This window comes from Schistocerca gregaria, chromosome 1, assembly GCF_023897955.1.
Source record: "Schistocerca gregaria isolate iqSchGreg1 chromosome 1, iqSchGreg1.2, whole genome shotgun sequence".
In the NCBI taxonomy this organism is placed as follows: Eukaryota; Metazoa; Arthropoda; class Insecta; order Orthoptera; family Acrididae; genus Schistocerca; species Schistocerca gregaria.
In genome coordinates this window covers 359,586,542-359,600,655 of record NC_064920.1, presented here as the reverse complement: position 1 = coordinate 359,600,655, position 14,114 = coordinate 359,586,542, and the positions used below count along the sequence as shown (strand labels likewise).

General features: G+C 38.1%; 1 protein-coding gene across 1 annotated transcript in view; it reads right to left on the bottom strand.

Moving 5' to 3' along the window:
• LOC126346021 (cathepsin B) overlaps nt 1-14,114 on the bottom strand; it is a 34,268-nt gene that overhangs the window by 1,493 nt on the left and 18,661 nt on the right. The window contains exons 4-5 of the mRNA XM_050002151.1: nt 12,490-12,637; nt 7,322-7,438 (exon numbers count right to left, since the gene is read on the bottom strand). Coding sequence (XP_049858108.1) covers nt 7,322-7,438; nt 12,490-12,637 — 265 coding nt within the window. The remainder of the gene's footprint in view (nt 1-7,321; nt 7,439-12,489; nt 12,638-14,114) is intronic.

Here is a 14,114-nt window from a genome sequence, read left to right as displayed (position 1 = left end):
GGGTCCTTCGGAGCCAAGTGGAGGGTCTCAACCAAATGATCCTGCTTCTGTGATGATATTGGCTGCATTAAGAGGCGGAGAATTTTAGGATTCCCCATGAAAGGTGACTGATCAAAATCAAACTGTGTACAAGGTAATGACACTACTATCAAAATTTTAACAGTAAATTGTCAAAAGTATCAGTACCATTGTTCCTGAATTTACTGACTTACAGTAAATTAGTTGTGCTTGAATAATTCTCAGGATCGAGATCTTGCTGAAATCTGAAGTAAGAAGTTCAGAAATATATAGTGAGGCATAGCATATCTATTGAAAGGACAGACTGGATGCCATGGAGGGGGTGTGTTCATTACTGTCAAAAAAACTACCGTGTCCACTGAGGACGTAACTGAGTCTACCTGTTAAGTTATCTTGACACAAATAGCAGGCCTAGGTGAACTAAATATAATTACTGGATGTTTTTACCAACTGCCCAATTTTGTTGTAACAACTGTAGAATTATTCAAAGAAATTCTATGTGCAATAGTGCAGAAATACTCAGATGACAGTTTTGTGAAGCATTTCTAAACAAGTTTTCCGAAAAGTGTCTTTAACAACTACTTGAGACAACCCCACTCAATCGGAATATTTCAGCCCTTGTAGCTACAAAAAGACCTGACCTTATAAACAGTGTCAGTATAGAGACAGGCATTAAGTGATTATAATGTCATTGTGACAATAGTTACCAAAGTTAACAGATTCATCAAGAAGGGTAGGAGAGTATTTTAGAATGTGCAGATGAACGGTTAGTAGCGTCCCACTTAAAACAATGCAGTAATTATTGGCAAAGTATAACAGATTGTAAATTGCGACACAGATAAATATGTACCGAGTATATTAGATTATTGTTGTTGCTGTTGTTTTCAGTTGTGAGACTGGTTTGATGCAGTTCTCCATGGTACTCCATCCTGTGCGAGCTTCTTCTTCACCCAGTACTTACTGCAGCCTACATCCTTCTGAATCTGCTTAGTGTATTCATCTCTTGGTTTCCCTCTATGTTTTTTACCCTCCACACTGCCCTCTAATACTAAATTGGTGATCCCTTGATGCCTCAAAACATGTCCTACCAACCGATCCCTTCTTCTGGTCAAGTTGTGCCACAAACTTCTCTTCTCCCCAATCCTATTCAATACTTCCTCATTAGTTATGTGATCTACCCATCTAATCTTCAGCATTCTTCTGTAGCACCACATTTCGAAAGCTTCTATTCTCTTCTTGTCCAAACTAGTTATCGTCCATGTTTCACTTCCATACATGGCTACACTCCATACAAATACTTTCAGAAATGACTTCCTGACACTTAAATCTATACTCAATGTTAACAAATTTCTCTTCTCCAAAAACGCTTTTCTTGCCATTGCCAGTCTACATTTCATTTCCTCTCTACTTCGACCATCATCAGTTATTTTGCTCCCCAAATAGAAAAACTCCTTTACTACCTTAAGTGTGTCATTTCCTAATCTAATTCCCTCAGCATCACACAGTTTAATTCGACTACATTCCACTATCCTCGTTTTGCTTTTGTTGATGTTCATCTTATATCCTCCTTTCAAGACACTGTCAATTCCATTCAACTGCTCTTCCAAATCCTTTGCTGTCTCTGACATAATTATGATGTCATCGGCGAACCTCAAAGTTTTTAATTCTTCTTCATGGATTTTAATACATACTCCGCATTTTTCTTTTGTTTCCTTTACTGCTTGCTCAATATACAGAGTGAACAACATAGGGGAGAGGCTACAACCCTGTCTCACTCCCTTCCCAACCACTGCTTCCCTTTCATGCCCCTCGACTCTTATGACTGCCATCTGGTTTCTGTACAAATTGTAAATAGCCTCTCGCTCCCTGTATTTTACCCCTGCCACCTTTAGACTTTGAAAGAGAGTATTCCAGTCAACAATGTCAAAAGCTTTCTCTAAGTCTACAAATGCTAGAAACGTAGGTTTGCTTTTCCTTAATCTTTCTTCTAAGATAAGTCGTAAGGTCAGTATTGCCTCACGTGTTCCAACATTTCTACGGAATCCAAACTGATCTTCCCCGAGGTCGGTTTCTATCAGTTTTTTCATTCGTCTGTAAAGAATTCGCGTTAGTATTTTGCAACTGTGGCTTATTAAACTGATAGTTCGGTAATTTTCACATCTGTCAACACCTGCCTTCTTTGGGATTGGAATTATTATATTCTTCTTGAAATCTGAGGGTATTTCGCCTGTCTCATACATCTTGCTCCCAGATGGTAGAGTTTTGTCAGGACTGACTCTCCCAAGGCCGTCAGTAGTTCCAATGGAATGTTGTCTACTCCCTGGGCATTGTTTCAACTGAGATCTTTCAGTGCTCTGTCAAACTCTTCACGCAGTATCGTATCTCCCACTTCATCTTCATCTACATCCTCTTCCATTTCCATTAAATTGTCCTCAAGTACATCGCCATTGTATAGACCCTTAATATACTCCTTCCATCTTTCTGCTTTCCCTTCTTTGCTTGGAACTGGGTTTCCATCTGAGCTCTTGATATTCATACAAGTGGCTCTCTTTTCTCCAAAGGTCTCTAATTTTCCTGTAGGCAGTATCTATCTTACCCCTAGTGAGATAAGCCTCTACATCCTTACATTTGTCCTCTAGCAATCCCTACTTAGGCATTTTGCACTTCCTGTCGATCTCGTTTTTGAGACATTTGTATTCCTTTTTGCCTCCTTCATTTACCGCATTTTTATATTTTCTGCTTTCGTCAATTAAATTCAATATTTCTTCTGTTACCCAAGATTTTTACTAGCCCTCGTCTTTTTACCTACTTGATCCTCTGCTGCCTTCACTACTTCATCTCTCAGAGCTACCCATTCATCTTCTACTGTATTTCTTTCCCCCATTCCTGACAATTGTTCCCTTATGCTCTCTCTGAAACACTGTACAACCACTGGTTCTTTCAGTTTATCCAGGTCCCATCTCCTTAAATTCCCACCTTTTTGCAGTTTCTTCAGTTTTAATCTACAGTTCATAACCAATAGATTGTGGTCAGAGTCCACAGTTGCCCCTGGAAATGTCTTACAAGTCAAAACCTGGTTCCTAAATCTCTGTCTTTCCGTTATGTAATCTATCTGATACCTTCTAGCATCTCCAGAATTCTTCAATGTATACAACCTTCTTACATGATTCTTGAACCAAGTGTTAGCTATGATTAAGTTATGCTCTGTGCGAAACTCTACCAGGCGGCTTCCTCTTTCATTTCTTACCCCCAATCCATATTCACCTACTATGTTTCCTTCTCTCCCTTTTCCTACTGACGAATTCCAGTCACCCGTAACTATTAATTTTTCGTCTCCCTTCACTCCCTGAATAATTTCTTTTATCTCATCATACATTTCATCAATTTCTTCATCATCTGCAGAGCTAGTTGGCATATAAACTTGTACTACTGTAGTAGGCGTGGGCTTCGTGTATCTTGGCCACAATTGTGTGTTCACTGCGCTGCTTGTAGTAGCTTTCCTGCACTCCTATTTTTTTATTCATTGTTGAACCTACTCCTGCATTACCCCTATTTGATTTTGTATTTATAACCCTGTATTCACCTGACCAAAAGTCTTGTTCCTCCTGTCACCGAACTTCACTAATTCCCACTATATCTAACTTTAACCTATCCATTCCCCTTTTTAAATTTAGAAAATTTAGTAATTTAGTAAAAGTCAATTTTCTTTAACAAACCGACAAAAATAACTTCATTGTTCTGCAAGGCGATTAATGCTTGACTGTCAGAAAGGTGTAAACAAAATAAAATCTGAAACTAATTACATATTTTAGCTTTCCGTAATTATGTGAATGTATTTTAATTCACTAGATAGCTCCCAGCCACAGAAATCCATTTTGTTTTCATCTGAAGTGAGAGGAATAAACGAAGAGGAAGCGGTAGAATCACTTAACGTAAACACAGGTCACGTTGAGACTACCACCTCCCACTACAACTCACACTTCTCTGCAAATCAGGTCCGGATCTAGGATATTTCCGAACCGGAGCGATATTAGATAGTGGCGCTCCCCCCTCCCTTGAGCATTTGAGGTAGGACACCAAAAATTTAAAAAAGACTTTCAAAAATCTTTCTGAAGAGTCTGATACATAAAACATATATATTCCAAGGAACGTAAGACATGTTATTTGGTCTCAAGTGTGGCAAAGTGCACTGCCAAGCCTCTCCACACAGCATTCTTCCATCGCAAGTCTCTTATTTCAGTCTGTGGAATTCAAACATGTAATGGAATGGGTGCCATCAAACTATATTCACACCAGTGGAAATTAAAATGTCCTGTGGTGCTTCTTCTGTTCCCAGTCTGCCGGTTTGACGTCCTGCTCCTCTTTATTGACATCCTGCTCCTCTTTAAAGAACTCTCTGAATTAATACTGGTTGTGATTATTTGTAACCGGCAGAACAAGAACTCTTCAGTAAATATGCAGTCTTTACTGCCTATTAGCTAATAACTTGCTGATTTGTGTGACATAAAATTAAATATAGGATACATACAACGAGTAAAGACAAGAGACAAGCAAGACAGTACATGTTTCTTCAATCATTAAGTCCTAGCTTCTTTTCTCTCTAATCTCGCCATAGCTTTATATGGCGTACTTTCCTTTCTGGGAAGGAATCTACTGCCTCATCAAAGTTTGTCAACGTTTTGCTACATGAAAAAACGAAATGTCTTTGTCTAATATCAGAAAACCTGTTAATACAAATTGTACCCAAGACTGGTGTGTTTTCTCGATCTGATTACGTGTATTTTGTCACTGCTATATAAAACGAAACAGGCCTGCCCAATATTGCAGCAGTTGTTACACACACCAAATAAACAAGACTGTTTTGGCACAAATTGTCATTTTTATAACACGACGGAATATAATTCAGAAGTACCAATATCAAATACCTATTAGGCCTACTACAAGCAAAAAGTTGTGTGTTGGGAAATAGTTTCACATTTCATACACTCTAGCTTCTGAAGCGCGAGATCAAAAAGTAGTAGTACTAAATTTTTAAATAAATTTCAAATTGTTATATTCTCCTGTAAATTGTGCGAGTCCCCGTTTCTTCTCCTTCCTCGTTCTAATAAACAATCTTATCACTAATTCTGTACCTATTCCTGCCAGTGTCAAAACTAATTCTCTGGTTAATTTAGTCACCGGTTTAGTTATCCAGTTGGGCGTTATTACGTGTTCGTACAAAGCGTTTTCCATGCTACTCCCAGAATAGAAATTTAGCGGCTGCTAGCCTTAGCAGTGTAGCGGTCTGAACAAAATATCTGTCAAAATTTCATTTTCTACGACACACGGAGAAGACAATACGCAATCTTTGTTGCCTGTTATTCCTGTTAGTCATTTCTTCCACTCTGGTAGTCTGAATCTATGGAATTCGCTAATAATTATTACATCGCTGATCATTTGCAAATCCTGTCAACCACATAAACAGCGACTGGCATTCATCCGTTCGGCTTTATTCTGCTCAGCTCGAATTTGTCTGCAGGAAAGTTTATGGGTAGATGCGACGGGGATCCCCCTGGCAGAGACATCACGTACACTATGCACGCATTCAAAAATCAACTTACGATGCTTTCAAAACCAACAGGGATGCGTTCAAAATCATATGAGAAATCGATAGACCAATGGGAGCTGGCTTCTAGGGGCTTTGTGAAACAAGGTCTTTTTCCTCAATAATATGAATTTGGCGCCCCCTCCCCCTGAGACTATCGCCCAGGGTAGATAACCAGGTTTGCCCCCGCCCCCTAGTTCCGGGCCTGTCGCACATAGGTGAATCTAGCAGCTTAGGTGCACCAGTAAAATTATTCTGGATAGCATCTGTCTGCTTGCTGCTATTGCTTACAAAGCCAACTGCCACACTTCTGTAGCCAGAAGCAGGAGAAGGTACTCCTCATACGAGACCCAACTGCACATGCGGATAAGCTCGCTCACAACCACTCAAACGAATCTAATGTAAAGTTGTGACATCAAGCCCATTGGAGGCAATTTGTTGTTATGAAACATTGCATAGTCTTCCTAAGGCCTTTGACACATTTTGCTGTTGGCAGACACTTGTAAGAGCACTGTGTTACTGTGTTTCGTTGTTGTTGTTGTTGTTGTTGTTGTGTTGTATATGGTGAATTTACATTGCAACTTAAATTTTATTTTCGTTTCTTTTTCTTTCATTTGTTTTTTATTGCTGCAGTATTATTCTGCAGTAGTGAGATACAGTAATATTCTTTGTTAGAGTATTGGTTCTTACCAGTCAAAGTTGCAAAAATTTAACTGAAAACTAAAACAATGAAAAATTCCCAGGTTTTCCCTGGTTTTCTCCCAGATGAAAAAATTCCCGGGTCGTATACACCCTGCTATGTAAAGCATCTCCATATTCTATTGCCCTCCTTCTTTAACACACAGAATAATGGGTAGAACTCCGTGATAATGTTGTTCTTGGTGTGTTCAATTGACCCTACAGGTAGCAGAAGCAGTATAGTGGAATAGGAATGAAGAAATCATAAATCACTTCATCACTGAAATGGAACAGAATCCAGGTAAAAACTACAAGTATAGAAAATTAAATGCTGTAACAGAAGTAATATTACCACCCAAAAGCAATATTACTCTCCCAGCAGCTATTTTTCAAAAGTGATACTTGTTAGTGAAAGGTTTATTGTGACAACTCAGTTTGCATTACTGGGGATTACATTCATAAAAAAGATAATTTGAAGAGATTTCATGTTGCAGCTTAGCATATCCCCCCCCCCCCCCCCCCCCCCAATCACCTGCCAGATATTGCATCAATGAAAATCACAGACCAGTGGGAATTCACACAAGCTAAATCACTCAAGATGAAAACAGAAAGTGCTTATGATAGAAGTGTGGTAATACTCCTTTCCTGTGGGAAGAAAAATTCAGTTGAAGAAACTACAGAATTATACAGAGACAATGTTCCACAGGTACTTTACTTCATGAGGCAAAATTTCAGTACAGTTGATACATTTAAAAAATACCATTCAACAAATTCCTTCCCTGTTATTATTGATAAAATTAGTATAATATTTTTCTTTGTCGCTCTTTCTGTCAACAGAATACTGAGAACAGCCTGACTATGACACCTCTTTCACCTGATAATATACGTATTACAGTTCTCTTCACTTTCTTTTCCAATTCCCACCTCAAACCCTACCAAAACCTTCTGCCTCATTATCATACCACTGAATTTTTTCCACTTAATGTCAGGCCAATATATTCAAACAAATGTTCAGTATACGCAATTATACACAACACGTACCTGATTTATAGTGTACAAAGTCTTCATATACTGTAAATGCACCTTCAACAGGGCCATTTTTCATAATTTCAGCCTGTATCTGTTTGCTGCTGCCTTCAACAGAATATGCAGATTCACCTGTAATGTAAAATGTAGTTGCTGTGAGCCACAATGACCTTTGTTGCTGAGAACCTTAAATAAGTTAAGTCTACATGCTAATTTTATTTTTACTGTCTCACTTTAACACTGACTTATGAAAAGATTGTGGATGTGGAACAAGAACATAATCCACAAATGTCAAATACAACCATTTTTGTTCCATGACCAATAGCAACTAAATACAGCACAGAGCACAACAATGAAGGCTTTTGTCACTTTTTTGCAAGTATTACATAGCAGACATGTCTACCGCTAGTAGAGACAGGGGTGTCAAGAAATCAGAACCTAGTCTTTCCTGAAGTATTTGGAGTTACCTTTGTTTTATGTGGGATAGTTCATACATGCACACAAGTGATATTAACTCATTCTCGAATGAGGTATTACCTCCACTAAGGTCACAAGACAGGCACATATTGTTAACCTGTTATAACTGTACAATTAAATCTGACAAGTGCCTGTAAAATAACTATGAAGATCAAGTGAGTTATGTGAAGTGCACTTTAATAATTTTTCAATGCTGTTCCAAGGGATTATCTCCTAGGGCATGCAGCTAATGTCAAAAAAGCGTTCGTACAGTTGATAACCAAACACATTCCAGAAGTCTCTTGAAATGCATTCACTCTCTAACAGTATTTTTAATTGACAAGAGCAGATTTAGGATGAAATATGCAAGTCACAGTCACAACGGAAATAAAAATAATTTTCCTATTATAAATCGTTTTAGGATTCAGAATGCTGATTTATATTCTAGTGCAAAAGTGTCAAGGTTAATGACAGACATGAGGTAGGAAGCTAGAAATTGCAGAAATCAAAGAAGGGGGGGGGGGGGGGGGGGGGGAGAAGAGACTATCCTTGAACTATAGAGGACTGGTGCGTTACACATAGAAGCATGTAACAGTCTTTCAAGCTCTTGCTCTTTCTACTAGGAATACACACATTCACACATGCAAAACAAAAACATATATGGTTGCGGTAGCAGCAAGACTGCTTATTGAAATAAGTTGCCTTGGTAGATGAGGGAGTCAGAGGCTGCACAACAAGATGAAAGGAGTTCAAAGGGTACAGCATATGAGGGATAGAGTGAAGGAGAGGTGGGGATGCAGGGGAAGGGAAGAAAGGAGAAGATGGTGGCGTGTGTGTGTGTGTGTGTGTGTGTGTGTGTGTGTGTGTGTGTGTGTGTGTGTGGTGGGGGAGGGGGGGGGGGGGCTGGAGGAGGAGGAGGAGGAGGAGGAGGAGGAGGAGGAGGAGGAGTGTGATGGGAGAAGGCAATACACATTATGAGTGGGGAAAGGTTGGTGAGGACAGAAGAGAGGTGGGAAAAGTTTTAGGGGCATGTGTAGTAGCAGAATCAAGAATTCTCTTCTGATACTTTTCGGATCCACTCTGTTCAACTCTAGGTATTCTGAAAGATGACAAGATTGTGGAAATGTTTTGGGTACATAATATTACTTCCTCGTTGAAGAAAGAAAGACATACCACTGGTCTATCCAACATCTAAAAACAACATGCTTCAGAGTTTTCTTTGCCTATTTATTCTGCAAGTTCTGAAATTTCTGAAACAGTTCTTTTCTTTTGACACTCTTCTCTAAGAAATTAAATAAATTATCAAGGATCTTTCCCACTTTAAGTGGTAATCTTCCAGCACAATTTTAAGCTATTAAAACAATCAGGTGGCAAATGCAACCTATGATAGCAATAACTGGTTGAACTTTCAGAACAGCTGAAACCCCATTTTGTGACCTATCATAACAGGAGCACTGTTGGAGCAGAAAGCCACACAATTTTCAATTGATGGGCTTATGTTATGAGAATTCAAACACTGGTATGGATGCACAGTGCTCACTACTTTTTCCTGTGGAATATCATAGAATGTAACAACAACATGGTACAACTTGGCATTCGTATCATTGCTTCCACCCGTTGCCAAAGAAAATGGTCCATCTGAAGACACTTAACTTCAGATGATACATTTTCCCACATTTTATTTACAGATGATACATTTTCCAACATTTTATTTATAATGCATGCTTTTTTCGTGAGAGCACAGTTATATTTCTTTGCAACTTCTGATGTGGGAATCATCATCTCAAATAAAGCACCAGCTTCATCGGCTGGGCTTTAGAGCACAATGTGTCACCAAAAAGAGTGAAGACAAACACTCAGTCCTAAACATATCACTGTCAATGTTTTCAGACTTGGCAAAAAAGGTGTTTTTTTATTGTTACCTTCTTTCGATTTAACATAACTTCACAATTACTTACATCGTTTCTTACACCATGTGCAATATTAAAATCACACCCACATACCGCAAGATATGCAAATGTCTTCCTTACTTGATTTTAGTATGCACGCAAAATCAACAGAATATGATTCTTTTAATGTCTGGAAGTACTGTTTCTTGCTGAATTTATTCGTGAATCCTACAATGGGAATGTAGTGTATGAAAATGCCCAAGAACAAATATTTTGATATGTACTGAAACACCACAAGGGACATGGATCACTGAATGTCATAAAATTACAATAAATACTCAATGCAGTCAAACATTTGATTGAAATATGTCTAAGCACACAACAGTCTTAAGCCATTAAGGGAACAAAGAATATGCACACTGAACAAATGTAATTAGTCCATATGTGGTCAAACAATATGGGTTAAATCACAAGTGAATGGAGTGAAACAAAGAATATCAGAGCCTGACACTTAAGATTGAGATACTGACTATCACAGACTTGCCTTCAACCCAAGCAAACAATCGAGTCTACGGAAGTTGGGTGATCATCGAATGTTAACATATCAAATTTTTGTCCATGAAGTCATAAAATGACACCATCTATCTGTAAAACCATAAACTGCTGCAATTTCCATAATTTGCGGATAAACTGTAAAAGCTGTCAGGTCTGAATGTGATATGCCTTACAGGTGATAGACATCAAACAGTTGAGGAGAGATGCAAGGGAGGGACTTCAGTGACCCACCTAACTACAAGAACCAGCTGTTGTTGATCACTGCCTTGAGAATAATTAGGAAGTGATAACACAGCAACATGAGTATCATAGTGCAAACACCAAATACCTTTGACACTGTAATTAAGGAATCTACAGAAATAAAGAAGTTAGAAAACCTTATAAACTGAATGGAGATTAACAATTTAAACAAAGCTTGAGATCTGGCACTAAATTTTTAAGACCTCACAGGCCATCTCATTCAGAGCCAGAAAACATGCAGAATGTGTTTTTTACAAAAACAGTGCGGGTTCCAAAAAAAAAAAAAAAAAAAAAAAAAAAAAAAAAAAAAAAAAAAAAAAATAATAATAATAATAATAATAATAATAATAATATGAATGTAAGCATAGCAGGTACCAGGATTCAAACCCAGCTACAAACTGTGGCACATCAACAATACTTCACAGCTCAAAGCACCTGAAGCTGATGGCAGGGTCTGTCACCAAAATATTGTGGAGTAAAATGGAATCAACACATCCTTAAGGTTTACTTTTGCCTCCGACACACAGTCTGCTGTACACAGTGACAGATTGAACTAAAGAATATGACAAAAGTTTCTGATTAAAAAACACTAACTGTGCAAGTCACCAGTCACTGCAAAAATTTTTCAGCAAGTTACATATAGACAATCTAGAAAAAAATACTGTAATTATCAATATGATTAATTTACCATTAGTTACGTGTGGTGTTTTACTAGAGGGATGTGTGTCCATTGACACAGTCTGGCATACAGTAATGCATTTACTTCTATGCAATTTAATCATCTCACTTGGAGAGAAGATACAATAAATGTATCCATCTTTTTTTTTTTTACTCAAATGAAGCAGACTGTTTTCTGCACTTCATTTTGAACAGGAAAAGAAACTACATGATAGTATCATTTGGAAGATGTCACAGAATAAAGTCACTGTATTCTAAACCACAGTAAGAGATGCAGGATTTACACTATGAAATTACACCGATTTCTGATTTTACTGAAAAGCAATAAAACACTTGGTCACTTCAAATTTCCAGTCGGTGCTTCTTTTTCTGAAGTTTTTCTTTCATTAACTTTAACACCACCAACCTAAACTAATATTGTATTCAATGACCGGATTCCAGATTCATTATTTAATAGTAAATACAATTTTGTTGTTGTTGTTGCCATTGTCTTCAGTCCAAAGACTAGTTTGATGCAGCTCTCCACATTACTCTATCTTGTGCAAGCCTGACATTATCCAAATAATTACTGCTACTAACATCTGAACCTGCCCACATGCACTTCCCTCAAATACTAAACTGGCGATTCCTTGATATCTCCTCAGATGTGTCCTATCAACTGACCCTTTCTTTTAGCCAAGTTAAGGAACACAATTTTCTCCCCAGTTATATTGGAATACCACATCCAATTACATGATCTACACCTCCAATCTTCAGCATTCTTCTTTAGCGTCACATTTCAAAAGCATCCAGTCTCATCTCATCTGGATTGCTTATCAACCACATTTCACTTCTATACAAGGTTACACTCCAGACAAATGCTTTCAGGAAAGACTTCTGATGTTAAATTTCTCTTCTTTAGAAATGTTTCTTGAAATTCCCAGTCTACAATTTCATTCTATCTACTTCGACCACCATCAGTCATTTTACTGCCCAACAGCAAAATTAACCTTACCTATTATAGTATCATTTCATAATGTACTTGTCTCACCATCGCCTAAATTAATTTGACTACATTCCATTACCCCTATTTTGCTTTTTTTTTTACGCTAACCCCATATCTCCTTTTCAAGACACTGTCCATTACATTCAACTGCTCTTCCAAGCCGCTAACAAAATTGCAATGTTGTCTGGAGGCATCAAAGTTGTTATTTCTTCTCCCTGAACTTTAATTCCTTCTCCAAATTATTCTTTGGCTTCTTTTACTGCTTTCCGTATGTATAGATAAAACACACTGAAAATAGGATACAACGCCTCTGACTTTATTAAAAAATGTATTTTTGTTAAAACATTGATTATCGTACTGATGCTCTACAGATATCTTACCATAATGCAAATCCTCAGAGTATGACACAGGGTAACTGTCTTCACACTGCTTCTCACACTGAGGTGTATTGCCACCCTCTCCAGAGCATGGCATTCGAGTGCCATTTACATGGTGTTCACAAGGTGGTATTTCATAAGGCTGACATCCCTACAAAAAACAAAATCAACATAAAGACAAATCAATCATGAAATGTTAGGTAAATGTCACTGAGCACTGCCAACAACTTGTGCTTACAGAAGACAGGTGGACTTAGAAGCTTGAACCATCCATCCTCATCTGCCACAAAGTCCCAAATTTAACCTTGCACAATAGCAGTATTACATTTTTTTCATCAAATAAAAAGGTTCATGAATTGATATTACATGTGTGAATGTGTCAGTACACAACCACCCTCCCTTGCTGTCAGATAACTAAAGAAAATAGTGTTGATCAAATATTATTTAATCTGGTTACACATTCAGAACCTTTGATAATCAACAGTCCATTAATGTATTCATTTTTTACATTAATTTTATTACAAGTTCTTTGCATTTTAACCCTTCAATAAAAATTCTGAAAGTAGGAAACATTATTGTACGCATTCCTGAAGTACTGTGGAATCAAAATTTGGAAACTATTTTGGCTACAGTCATTTTGATGGAGGTTGTTAATTTACTCAAAACGGCAGCAACCATTCATGTTTTAAACAATTCCTTCTCTTTACAAGCGAAGGTTTAGGAACACAGTAAGTATCATTTTACCAACAGATGGGACTATGCCAAAATTTGAAACTTCCGTCAGCAAGAGATGTGATAAGTTCTCTGTCACAGCTGGTAGACTTTGGTCTTTCCCTTCCCTGTAAGTTGGTAATGGCACCGGTTTTTGGGCTGGAAGCTTGCTAGAGTGTGGCACATCCACTTTCATAAAAGATCAGACCATTGCCATATGAGCCTTATTTAGTTTCAGCTCCAATGCGGAGCAAAAGCTGCAGCTTTGTCTCCTTCGCAAATCTGTTTTGCTACAGGCACTTGCCACCTTTCATTCTGTATAAGTTTAACAGAAGTTGGTAATGCCACAACATATTCATTTACATGCCGAGTGTGACCATCTTGCACTTCAGCCACATCTAAGGCACACACGCAGGGTAAGATTCCACATTGTGACGATTGGTGTCTTATGATTTGGTTCAGCTTCTCTCTCTCTCTCTCTCTCTCTCTCTCTCTCTCTCTAGCACATTCTCTCCAGTCTTCATCTAGCCCAGCACCAATCTTCGTATAGCTCAAGCAAGTTTGCCTCAAGCTGTGTAATTTCTGTGCACTTTATCTAAATTTTTCTATTCGGGTATTCTTGACTAGTGCTCATTAGTGAACGCCCTGGGCAGAATAATGTGAACCTATAACCTCTGAATACATTTTTTTTTCCTGCTAAATTTCGAATTGTGACCTTTCACCTCTATCTTCAGTTTCCATAATAATCCCAGATTCCACACGTGAACGAACACTGACATGTTAAAAGTCAGAGACTGGCTGGATAATCATTATTAGAACCCCAGCGATCTGTTTATCTGTTCTGCCTCTGCTAACTGCATTAAGCTGCTTTCACATTAGCTGGCTGGGGTGTGAGCACTGCCACCAGCCAGCAAGGG